At 39.0% G+C, this 13,196-nt stretch overlaps 1 protein-coding gene across 5 annotated transcripts in view; it reads right to left on the bottom strand.

Moving 5' to 3' along the window:
* The window catches only part of LOC124717142 (solute carrier family 12 member 8), a 195,524-nt gene that overhangs the window by 63,590 nt on the left and 118,738 nt on the right, over window positions 1-13,196 (bottom strand). For all 5 annotated transcript variants that reach the window (XM_047243930.1, XM_047243905.1, XM_047243896.1 and 2 more), the window contains exons 7-8: window positions 12,687-12,787; window positions 1,821-1,954 (exon numbers count right to left, since the gene is read on the bottom strand). In XM_047243930.1, coding sequence (XP_047099886.1) covers window positions 1,821-1,954; window positions 12,687-12,787 — 235 coding nt within the window. The remainder of the gene's footprint in view (window positions 1-1,820; window positions 1,955-12,686; window positions 12,788-13,196) is intronic.

Here is a 13,196-nt window from a genome sequence, read left to right as displayed (position 1 = left end):
GGAATGACGACTATGGAATGACGACTACAAAAATTTGTGGCAGACCAGGACTCGAACCCAGATTTCCCGCTTATCATGAGTGGTCGCCTTACCATTTGGTTATCTGTGAACGACTCACAGCCACACCCAAACTTCCACATGTCATCAACCATACGCTTACTGCATAGTGAGTGTAGTCACAGCAGTGCCTACTCCTTTGGATACACATGCATGTCCAAAGGAACTTTAAATCGTAATCAGAATAACATAAGCACTGCAATATCATACACAGGCACTGCAATATTGTACCTGGATAGGAATTGGCATCAAAGTGACTGATGTCTTGTGTAAGACATTTTGATGGTCATGTTTCAGCAGATGACATATGCTTTATCTAACAGGCTCACAAGAATTCGTTAAGTCACTACCATCCCAGGTGATTCCTGAAATTAAATGATTGCTATGGATATTCATGAACAACTTTTGTTTGGAGCTTGCATAATTCTTAAACTAGGATGGCAGCTGGGTCTGCTACCACCAACTGGGAAGCAACAGAAAGTGAGGAATGGAAGTACCTATCTTTGTCAAAAATGAACAAGTTTCAAATATAATCACATGCGGGGAAGGTTATGCTGTCCTACTTATGGGATTGTGCAAACATGATTCCAGATCATGACATACCTGGAGAGAACATTCACCGCTTCATCATATTAAGAGCTCTGATTAGATTCTCAATGAGATTTAATTAAATGAAAGGTAGAGAAACTGTTATTATGTTCCCATATAATTTTGTAACAACATAACCACAATATTTCTCTGTGTGTTTTATTCCTATATCAACATCAAATAGTTGCCCTCAAGTATCCACACTAAATTTCCACCATAACATATGGGAGCCTGTGCCTTTGCAAGATAAGGAGTTCACAGAACACAATGGCCTCAAAAGCACATGCAAGAAACCTGACCATTAGCAACTTACCTACTGAATGTTGTCCTCATAGACCATGCACAGCAGACGTTGCTCTCACACACATGTAGGTTTTTGTATCACTGGTTGTGGATTTGGGAGGAATTACTATTTGTTCAGATGGCAGGTAGACAATAAGAACAACTTCTGAAATGGGAATTCATGTGCATCATGAGATTTGCACGGAGTGTAGTTAACAATAGAACCATATTCACCACTCTGAGTGAGGTAACAGCATTGGGAGACAAAGGCGATTGTGCATGTTTGTTAACTCTGATAAAGGGCTTTGACCTGGAGTTCAGCAATTATCTACTTTTTCTTTAGCTGCCTGCTGACTGCTTTGCATGTCTTATTTGACAAACCCAAAATTTACAACATAATTTGTAGATTAAATTATATGATAGCCACCTACCACTTTTTCTTCAATTTCTTTGTCCATGAAGGAAACTGCACCTCATCAACATAACAAAGCCGTTTTTTTCTCCATTTCAGCACAGAAGTGTGAGATATATATTTTCAGAAGTTCTCCACAATATTCAGTGAAGAGACCATACCAAAAGTTTGTGAAATGCATAGATAATTTCCAACAACAGAGTAGAAGTGACGTACAGAAACAAACATGCTTGAATATACAGGATTGGCCGAAAGTCACAAAGGGGCAAAAGAGTTATAACTGCACGTAACTTTTTTATTCATTCTTTTCTCCTTCCTTATCTTTCAAAGTATGGCAGAAGATGATTGACCATCCTTGAGTCTATGAAATATACATGGAAATTATTGATAAATAAAAATGTTAATTACACTTCATGACTTTTGGCCAACTTTGTAGCTGTCACTGATATAATAAAAATTTCACATAGCTGTTTCCACTTACCCCTCGTCCTAATATTTGTATGATAGGTATAACATTCTCATTGGCAACTGACTGTAGGACACGTGGTGTACCGTACATTGCCCCCAGGCAGCTGGACATTGAAGACACGTACAAACCAGCTAGCAATAAAACACCTGTAACAATTTCATTCATTGTCAGAAGTGTAAATGATAATACCTTATGGTCAAGCACACAAATGTAACACATACTAGCAAATACTGATCAAAGAAGACCAAGCCATTTTAAAAGAAAGAAAAACTAAATAAACAGAACAATACAGAAATGCCTGACAATGTACCTTCTGTGCTAATGAATGCTGAACATCTGAAATGCTGTGTCAGGCACAAATGCAAAGCACTTTAAAGAAATATGGCAGAAAATTGTTGATCTACCACCATACAACAGTATGTAATACAATTTTTTGTAAAGGAGAACATGGCAATCACTGAAATTTGTTATTTATTTATTTCTAATTCATTAATTGGTATTGCACAAATGAAATAGCTTTAAACTTCAAAAAACATAGCTCATTCAGTTTAATAATGTCACAAATATGTTGTCTCCTCTTAACACAGAGTTTAGGATCAGCTACTTTTGCCATCAGAATAATTGCCAACTATATGGAAACAGAAATTAAGTATTACTCATGCTTCACGTATTTTCATTCATTACTGTCCTACAAGATAATACCTGGACTCTTCAGTAAGGCAAAAAGCATTCATTCCACAAAAGAAAGTAAACTGATTTGGTTTTGAAGTTCTAGCAGTAGCAGTGTTTACAGACAAAACTTCAGTAATTAAACTAAACAGACTTACATTTGATGTTCATAAATTTAGATTTTTCAGGCGTCTGTATAGGCACCTGGGAATATTAACCATAGCTCCACAGTACATTCAGTTACTTAGGAAATTTGTCATCAAAATCCACTGCATTTACTCACTGCACAGCTGTCTGACACATTGGAAAAAAATACGTAGACTCTAGAAAAGTTTTTGTCGTAAGTATTATCACTGGTTTTATGTGGCCTACCATGAATTCCTCTCCTGTGCCAGCTTTTTTACCTCAGAGTAGCACTTGCAACCTATGTTCGCAATTATTTGCTGGATACATCCCAATCTCTATGTCTTAACAGATGTCCAATCATCATGTCCCTTCTTGTAAGTGTTTTCCACATATTCCTTTCCTCATCAATTCTGTGCAGTACCTCCTCATTACTCATCTAATCAGTACACCTAATTTTCAACATTCTCCAGTAGAATCACATCTCAAACACATCTATTCTTTTCTGTTTCAGCTTTCCCACAGTCTATGTCTCACTGCTATACAATTCTGTGCTCCAAACATACTTTCTGAGAAATTTCTTCCTCTAAGACCTATGTTTGATAGTAGTAGAATTCTAATGGCCAGAAATAACATTTTCTGCCAGTGCTAGTCTGCTTTTCATGTCCTCCTTGCTCCATCCATCATGTGTTATTTTGTCATCTAGGTAGCAGAATTCCTCAACTTCACACACTTCGTGATCATCAAATATAACGTTATGTCCCTGTTCTCATTTCTGCTACTTTTCGTAACCTTCATCTTTCTACAGTTTACTCTCAGCCCCATATTCTGTACACATTAGACTGTTCATTCCATTCAACAAGTCCTGTAATTCTTCACTTTTACTGAGGACAGGAATGTCATCAGTTTATATTAACAATGATATACTTTCACCTTGAATTTAATCCCACTCTTTTATTTCCATCATAGCTTCTTCGAAGTATGGATTGAACGGCAGGGGTGAAAAACTACATCCCTGTCTCACACCTTTTTTAATCTGTGCTCTCCATTCTTGGTCTTCCACTTCTAATATTCCCACTTGGTTCTTGTACATGTATATCTCTTGTCTTTCTCTATAGCTTACACTTCTTTTTCACAGGATTTCAAACATCTTGCATCATTCAATGTCTAACACTTTTTCCATGCCAACAAATCTTACGAAAGTGTCTTGATTCTTCTTCAGTCTTGCTTCCAGTATGAACCGCAATATCAAACTGCCTCTCTGGTGCCTTTACCTTTCCTAAAGGCAAACTGATCTTCGTCTAACAGATCCTCAATTTTCTTTTACATTCTTTTGAATATTATTCTTGTCAGCAACATGGCTGAATGAGCTGTTAAGCAGAATGTGCGATAATTCTTGCGCTTCTCGGCTCTTGCTATCTTGAGAATTGTTTGGATGATGTTTTTCTGAAAGTGTGATGGTATATCGCCCGTCTCATAAATTCTACACACCAATGTGAATAATCATTACAGATTTTCTTGATTCCCTACCATGTTTAAATTCTGCCATTCCATGCCCCGACTTTTAGAACATTATCCTTTCATTGGTTATTCAATCTTTTACTCATGGTCACCTCCCCCCTGGCAGCCCTCTCCTGCAAACGCAACGGAGGACTGGACTGAAATCTTTTGCTGATGGGGAGATTATCATGACACTTTCAATTACGGGCCACATCCTGTGGATATACGCTATATTTCTCTTTAATTCAGTGGTTTCCATTGCCTTCTGCATCCTCATGCCTTTGATCATCGCTGATTCTTCCACTTTTTAGGCCAGTTTCCCACGCCAAGGGCAAGGGAGTGCCTGAACCTCTGTCTACTCCTCAGCCCTCTTTGACATGGTGGCTGGCAGACTGAGTGCGACTTCTCATGTCGGAAGTCTTCGGCTGTCATTGCTGATGATCTTTATTCAAAATTTAAGCAGTGATGGGGTTTGAACCCAGGACAGAGGACATTTTGATTACCAATCAAAGAGGCTATCCCTAGACCATAGGAGCGCAATGAATTCAGTACATTACTGTTTGTAAAAAGTGAAACACTCAGAATCAATGGTCTGCAACATGCCATGATAAGAGGATGTGTAGAACGGCAAACCATAATAAGTGATTTAACTAGCAGATTGGTGATGTGCATGTAGGTCCAATAGTGCCCTTTTTTGTGTGACCAGACGGGTCTGTGTCATGCAATGCTCAGTCAGTGTGGAGTTATCATACAAAATGGAAATGAGTAACCAAGTGCCACTATGCCTCACATCCATCACAGGTTTGAATCTCGGCATGTGAGAGCTTTTGAAGAGGGCAGAATGATTGTCATCTGGGAGACATGTCTGTCATTCTGTGACACTGCAGCTCATGCACAACATGCTGCTTCAATAGCACGGCGTATCTGGAACCAATGGAGAGAAGAAGACAGCACTGCATCAACAGGCTACTGGATGACACAATGTGACCACAGCATAAGATGACTGCCATCTTGTCTGCTTGACTGTAATGGACAGAACATCTTCCACCACAGTGTTGGCGCAACATTGGAGCACTGCAACCTGTCGGCGTCGATGGTTCAATGGCATCTTCTGCAGGCTGAAATTGTGGCAAGCATGTCATTGCTTTGGCTTCCATTGACCAGAACCCACCAATGCCGCAGAGTGCAATGGGTGTGTGAACACCGACATGGCATGCTGAGTGGCTTCAACTTGTCCTACAGTGATGGCTGCATATGTATTTAACAACGCCATGGTGAAAACAGTCAGCACACTGTATTGTTGAGCAGCATAGCAGACAAATGCCAAGTGAAGTGCGATGGTTTGATGCAACATTGCCTATAACACGTGATCTCACCTCCTACTTTTTCAGGGCATTCTGAACAGCTACACTACATCAGGGAGGTTTACCAGCCCAAGACACTGCCCCTCCTCTGTTTAGCTGTGACCAAGTTTTGCAGGGCAAGTCAAATCACAGTGATTTTTGAGTGTCGCATGGCATATTATTATTCTGTTGTTCTGTTCATTCTTGAGTCAGTGTGCTTGTATGTCTCATCATCATCCACAGTGCCCCTACTATTTTTGTTGGTCGTTACATGAGCAGAATCAGTTATGATTTGCATCACCGATATCTTGCTGAGTTATAAGATTTTTACCATCCATAATCTGTTTGTACTCATTCATGACAGTATTCGTGTGTTGTAGTTGAGGGGATGGATTCAGTACTATTAACTGTTCCCTAAGGGTTGATTTGATGACATCAGCAATCATTCTCATGATGTTATTTAGCTGCATCTATTTTTTTGTATGTGTGGGCTGTTTAACCACACTGAGGATGACCATTCATTGGTTGAGAAGCCAAGACCCAGAGTAGAAGAATGTAGAGTGCATGGCAATGTTCCCCAGGTTGCTTGACATAGCTTTTGGATGATTTGTGATTTGAGAGTTATAGAAATATCATAAATGCAATACTAAAAGGGGAATTATTAGTTAAATAAAAATTCTTTTTAATATACGAGGGCCGTTCAGAAAGTAACCTCCGGTTGATTTAAAAAAATACACCAAGTTAAATAAAAATATTTTAATATATACATCTTACAACTACATCTTTGCACTATTTTTCTACATGGTCTCCATAGCGATTGAGGCACTTATCGTATCTCTTCACAAGCTTTGAAATTCCTTCTGCATAAAAATCACCCGCTTGTGCCTGGAGCCAGCCTGTGACCGCATCTTTGAGCTCTTCGTCGTCATCAAACCGCTGTGACCCGAGCCATTTCTTCAAATGCATGAAGAGGTGATGATCACTTGGTGCCAGGTCTGGGCTGTAAGGTGGATGGTTGATAACGTCCCACTTGAAGGACTCAAGAAGGGCCGTTGTTCTGCGAGCAGAGTGAGGACGGGCGTTATCGTGCAAAAAAACGATACCGGAAGTCAGCATACCACGGCGTTTGTTCTGTATAGCCCGTCGTAACTTTTTTATTGTTTCACAGTACACGTCTTGATTAATGGTCGTACCACGTTCCATGAATTCAACCAACAACACCCCTTTGGCATCCCAAAACACCGTTGACATCAGTTTTCTGGCAGAAAAATCTTGCGAGGCTTTTCTTGGTTTGGTAGGCGAATTTGAATGTGCCCACATCTTTGATTGTTCTTTTGTCTCAGGGTTCACGTACTTAATCCAGGTTTCGTCACCGGTCACGATTCTGTTTAACAATGGTTCTCCTTCGTCCTCATAACGTGACAGAAAGTCTAATGCAGAGGCCATTCTTTGAGTTTTGTGGTGGTCGGTAAGAATTTTGGGCACCCATCGTGCACAGAACTTACGGTAACCCAATCTTGCTGTCACTATCTCATACAAGAGAGTCTTAGAAATCTGTGGAAAACCAGTAGACAACTCTGACATTGAGAAACGTCGATTTTCACGAACTTTTGCATCAACTGTCTGAACGAGTTCGTCAGTCACCAATGATGGTCTACCACTCCTCTCTTCATCATGAACGTTTTCTTGTCCACTTTTAAATAAACGTACCCATTCACGGACAACTCCTTCACTCATAACTCTTGGTCCGTACACGGCACAAAGCTCACGATGAATAGCTGCTGCAGAATATCCTTTGGCTGTAAAAAACCTTATGACAGCACGCACTTCACATTTGGCGGGGTTTTCTATTGCAGCACACATTTCAAACTGCCACAAAAACTAAACTAGCGCAGGTACGACGTTCACTCGACCACGGCTTGATGCCGGCTGACCTGTTGAGTGCGTGAACGCACAGATGGCGTCGCTACTCCCCCCACAACCCGCACTGTGACCAATCGGAGGTTACTTTCTGAACCGCCCTCGTATATGTTTTTAAATTGGTCTAAGAAGTACAAAACAGTTTATCCTAGCCCCATGATTCCTAACCATATAAAAAAAGTCCTGAATATATGGGACTGTGCATTTTTAATAGCTATGAAATAACTTGTAGGTTTTAAAATGAAAAATGTGGGGCACATGTAATAGATAACAGTAGGGAGGTGAAGTACTCATGCATCAATTACATAATGCTTGCGCTCCACAACTTTAATTTTAAATCTTACAAGTATTTTCATAGTTATTGAAAATTCACAAATTTTCAGAACTATCTGGATTGGGTCAGGAATCTGAATGGGGCTAGAAGAAATTCCTTTATATTTATTAGTCCAATTTAAAAATGTGATATACTAAAAATTCATTTTTATTTAAGTAATTATTTTCTGATTTCTAATCTTGTGTATAAGAAATTTTTCAATCAATTTAAAGTAAAACATTTTGATGATTTTACATCTAAGACATGAGGTAAATTTCAGGTTTTTTCTCTTCATCTGTGTCAACCATTATACTGCTTCCTCCCAGGTTAATCTTGTAAAAAGACTGTGAAAGTAAAAATTAGAGAGTTGAGCTCACATGTAGGACTACCAGTAATCAGTCATACTGTGAACCATTCACAACTGGAACAGAAAAAGGGGGAAATGGCAGTGGTACACACAATACTCTCTACCACACACCAGACAAGAAAGCGAGTTGATATAGCACTGTCATACAGTTATGAGCTATGGTGAAAGTTTCAAGGCTCTACTAGTGCATTGGTAAGTTAGTTTAAAATCAACTGCAAAATTTGTACTGAGCAGAGAAACAGACAAGAAAGCTACCTAATAAAAACATAATAAAAAATGATTGTCACCTCTTTCTTGTGAGTCTAATTTTGACACATAAGTTGCTCTTGTGTATCATATAGGAATTCTCCAACAGAATTAAAAACACCCTAAACCTAACTATGCATGGTTACTTCTTACTGTTTGGGGGGGGACAGACAAACTATGCTAGTGTCCGAAATTAGAGTAACAAATGGAAATTTTAGAACAAAACAGTGTAAACAGGAGATAATAAAGTAGAAACAATGTAAAGAACACAGAATGTCATCAACTGCAACATGCATAACGGTAGACAAAAATGTTCTTCGTTTTTATTTTTATTTACTTATTTTATTTTTTTTCAACTTAATGGATTTGCACAAACATTCTGACAACTGGTTAATGTGTTCAGTATGGGGTGTGACCACCTCTGGCATCAATACAGACCTGACAACGATGGGACATGCTGTGAATGATGTCATCAGTCTCATGTTGATGCAATACTGCCCATTCTTCCTGCAGACCAACTCCCAAGTCTTGGAGAGTGGTTGGTGGATGCTGACGTGATGCAATATGCCTCCCTAGTGCATCCCAGACACGCTCTACAGTATTCAAATTGGTAGAGTGAGCAGGCCATGCCATGTTTCCCAAAAAAAATCAATCACATGGGATCCCAAGATCTCCTCAAGGTATCTCACAGCAGTTAAATCTTGCTGATTTACCCATACAATTTCATGAAGAAGTGTCTGAGTGGTCAACATAATCCCTGGCCACACCATTAGGGATCCTCCTCGGTATCGGTCCCTTTGCACAATATTTGTGTCCCGAAATCATGTTCCACATGCGCTCCAAATGAGAATCTGTTGAGAATCACTCTCCAGACCAAATCGGGACTCATCTGTGAAAAGAACATTGGCCCACTGCTCGACCGTTCAGGTGGCATGTTGACAGCTCCACTCTAGATGTTCCCTTCTGTGAAGTCATGCCAGAGAGAAACATACAGCAGCTCTCTAACAATACAGGCCACTCTGCAGGAGCCTTCTGTACACCATTTGTCTCCATACAACACGTCCACGCGATGTTGCGAGGTCAGATGCCAGTTGTAGTGCAGTAATAAGGTGGTACCGTCATGCCCTGTCTTGGTCCTCAGATACAGTTTCGGTCTCTATAAACTGTCAACTCATTGGAGAAACGACAGAATAATTCACATTAAGCCATCGGGTCCCATCAGTTTGCAATTCTCCTGCTTCCATCTTCATATGGCCCTCCACAGCAGAGAGTATGTAGGCTTCTTCTCTGTGCCATAATGCACCATCTGTGACTGTATACACAGTGATTGTTTATTTGAGACTACCCTGCAAACACTACCCTGTTTGATATGTGCCCTAACATCATTGCTGGAGTGGTTGTCCGTTGATTGCAATGCCATCTACCATGTAGAACATGACTGTCACGACATCTGTTGATAGTTTGTATGATTATATCATGAGGACACAGGATGGAGAAATAGCAGTTTGTTGCTTTAATTTTGGGCACCAGTGTATTTACCATTACTTTACTGTCTAATTCACTCAAAAGAGTTATGAAAAAGTGATAATATGAACAGTTTTAAGATTGGTTGTGCCAGCATTGTTATGTGCTTCCAAAATCAATCAATGTTGTTTAAGATAGTATTTATTAAAGCTATGGCTTGGATTTGATTTTTTTTTTTTTTTAATCCATGTTTCTGCCTTTTATTACATCTGTAATGTGAGCTTGTATCATGATGTGTACATCCAGTTACTGTTTAGTTGCAGGCAGAGACAATGATTATGTGTGGGTGAGTTGTCCTTGTGAAGGTATGTGTATTGTCTATTTTAGAAAAAGGCCTTTTGGCCAAAAGTTCGACATGTATGGCAGCCTTTTTGTTGTGTCTGTCTGCGACTCAACATCTTCTCTATATGGTGAGTAGCAATCTTTCCTTTTCATTTATATAATTACAAACAGCAGAGGGCCTGTAACACTTCCCTCGGTAACACCAAATATCACTTCTGTTTGACTTGATGACTTTCCATAAATTACTGTGAACTGTGAGCTTTCTAACAGGAAATCATGAATCCAGTTGCACAACTGAGACGATACTTCACAGGCATGCAATTTAACCAATACTACAATCCAAAGAATGGCTTCACAGGCTTTAAGGTCAAAGGGTTCTTAGCTTATGTAACACCCTTACACTGGCAATTACTGCCAAATATCAGCGAGTTGCTGTAGCTGCTAGCATCCATAGTCAAACTCTTCTTTCTTCTTCTTTCATTTCACCCTCTTTGGGGTAAGCTGGATCAATCATTTCTTTGGGTGTTGTTCTTTTCTTAGGGCCCAGTATTTCTTCATTCTTCAGTCAAACTCTTCTATTTGGCAAAAATAATTTAATAACAAAACAAACAATTATGGTGAGCAATAGTGAGTGAGGTCCACCTAAGACTCAAGTTGAAACAAGGCCCCAGGAGTAAACAACATTCCATTACAACTGCTGATAGCCTTGGGAGAGCCAGTCATGACAGACCTCTACCATCTGGTGAGAAAGATGTATGAGACAGGCAAAGTACCCTCAGACTTCCAGAATAATATAATAATTCCAATCCTAAAAAAAGCAGGTGTTGACAGGTGTGAAAATTACTGAACTATCAGTTTAGTAAGTCATGGCTGCAAAATACTAACACAAATTCTTTACAGATGAATGGAAAAACTGGTAGAAGCCGACCTCCGGGAAGATCAGTTTGGATTCCATAGAAATGTTGAAATATGCGAGGCAATACTGACCCTACAACTTATCTTAGAAGCCAGATTAAGGAAAGACAAATCTACATTTCTAGCATTTGTAGATTTAGAGAAAGCTTTTGACAATGTTGACTGAAATACTCTCTTTCAAATTCTGAAAGTGGTATGGGTAAAATACAGGGAGTGAAAAGCTATTTACAATTTGTACAGAAACCGGATGGCAGTTATAAGAGTCGAGGTGCAGGAAAGGGAAGCAGTGGTTGGAAAGGCAGTGAGTAGTCTATCCCTGGTGTTATTCAATCTGTACATTGAGCAAGCAGTAAAGAAAACAAAAGAAAAGTTTGGAGTAGGGATTAAAGTCAATGGAGAAGAAATAAAAACTTTGAGGTTTGCCAATGACATTGTAATTCTGTCAGAGACAGCAAAGGACTTGGAAGAGCAGTTGAACAGAATGGACAGTGTCTTGAAAGGAGAATATAAGATGAATATCAACAGGAATAAAATGATGATAATGGAATGTAGTCAAATTAAACAAGGTGATGCTGACAGAATTAGACGGGGAAATGAGACACTTAAAGTAATAAATGCGTTTTGATATTTGAGGAGCAAAATAAGTGATGATGGTAGAAGTAGAGAGGATATAAAATGTAGACTGGCTATGGCAAGGAAAGCGTTTCTGAAGGAGAAAAATTTGCTAACATTGAGTATACACTTAAGTGTCAGGAAGTCCTTTCTGAAAGTGTCTGTATGGAATGCAGCCATGTATGGATGTGAAACATGGGCGATAAATAGTTTAGATAAGAAGAGAATACAAACTTTTGAAATTTGGTGCTACAGAAGAATGCTGATGATTAGATGGATACATTACATAACTAAAGAGTTGGTACTGAATAGAATTGGGGAGAAGAGGAATTTATGGTACAACTTGACCAGAAGAAGGAATCGGATGGTAGGACGCGTTCTGAGGCATCAAGGGATCACCAATTTAGTACTGGAGGGAAGCGTGAAGAGTAAAAATCGTTGAGGGCGACCAAGAGATGAATACACTAAGCAGATTCAGAAGAATTTAAGTTGCAGCAATTACTCAGAGATGAAGGAACTTGCATAGGGTAGAGTAGCATGGAGGGCTCCATTGAACTAGTTTGTCAACTGAAGACCACAACAACAATAACAACAACAACAAGGGGGCAAAAATAATGGTTTGGTGTATGCGAGAATTACTTTCTCACTTAAGTATTACAGGAAATTGATGAGGCACCTGACACATGCTGCTTTCCATTACCCTTTAGCACACAAGAAATCATTAATTCCATCCTTAAGACATGTTCATTATATGTTTACACACTTTTCATTATTCCAGCATCTGTATCAAAGTGAAACTTTATATTTTTGAAACAACCAGTTACAATTATATTAAAATAACAGACATTCGCTTGCATAGAAAGAATCAAGTCAGTAGCTTACGAGTCTGTAGTGGCCAGCTCCATTGGTTAGTTGAAGCAGAGAATCATAGTACCCCTAAGCAAAAGTTCCACAGTGCACAATCTCATACCAACATAGTTATAGGGGCTGTAGATGTAGAAATTTGCAGCAAGGATTTAGAAATAATATTTAAGAAATGAACTGGGCTTAAAAATTTTACTTACTAACAACAGAAACTTTAGAGGCAATCATGAAGTCTGTGAGTAAAACATAGCGTTGACATGTTGATCCCAGGAACAGCACAAAAATCAGATAGAGAAGTGTCCTGTAGGCAAATGAAAAATATTAGTTAATAATGGACACATTATCATCTACAATTTAAATAAATAAAAAATACATGCAAGTTTCCATAAAACAGGTATATTCAATTCTGAACATGAAAGTGTACAACACAAATGAACGATTATTAAAGTATGGAAAAATAATTAATAAGTAAAGCAACAGTTTCAAAATTATGGGTGTGAATGTCGACGGGAGTTTAAACTGGGGGAAAAACTGGAGCTTGTTACACAACTCTGTTCTGCCACTCTTGCACTCTGTGCAATTGCGAGCATTGACAGAAACAAATCAGCAAGTTAAATACTTTGCTTCTTTCCATTAAATAACAGCTTATGGAATTAAATCCTGGAATATCTCAACTTTAGGGAAGAACACTTTCATAGCGCAAAAGGATA

This window comes from Schistocerca piceifrons, chromosome 1 (assembly GCF_021461385.2).
Source record: "Schistocerca piceifrons isolate TAMUIC-IGC-003096 chromosome 1, iqSchPice1.1, whole genome shotgun sequence".
Lineage (NCBI taxonomy): Eukaryota > Metazoa > Arthropoda > Insecta > Orthoptera > Acrididae > Schistocerca > Schistocerca piceifrons.
Note: the sequence above shows the minus strand (reverse complement) of the source record. Positions and strands in the feature narration are given on the sequence as shown.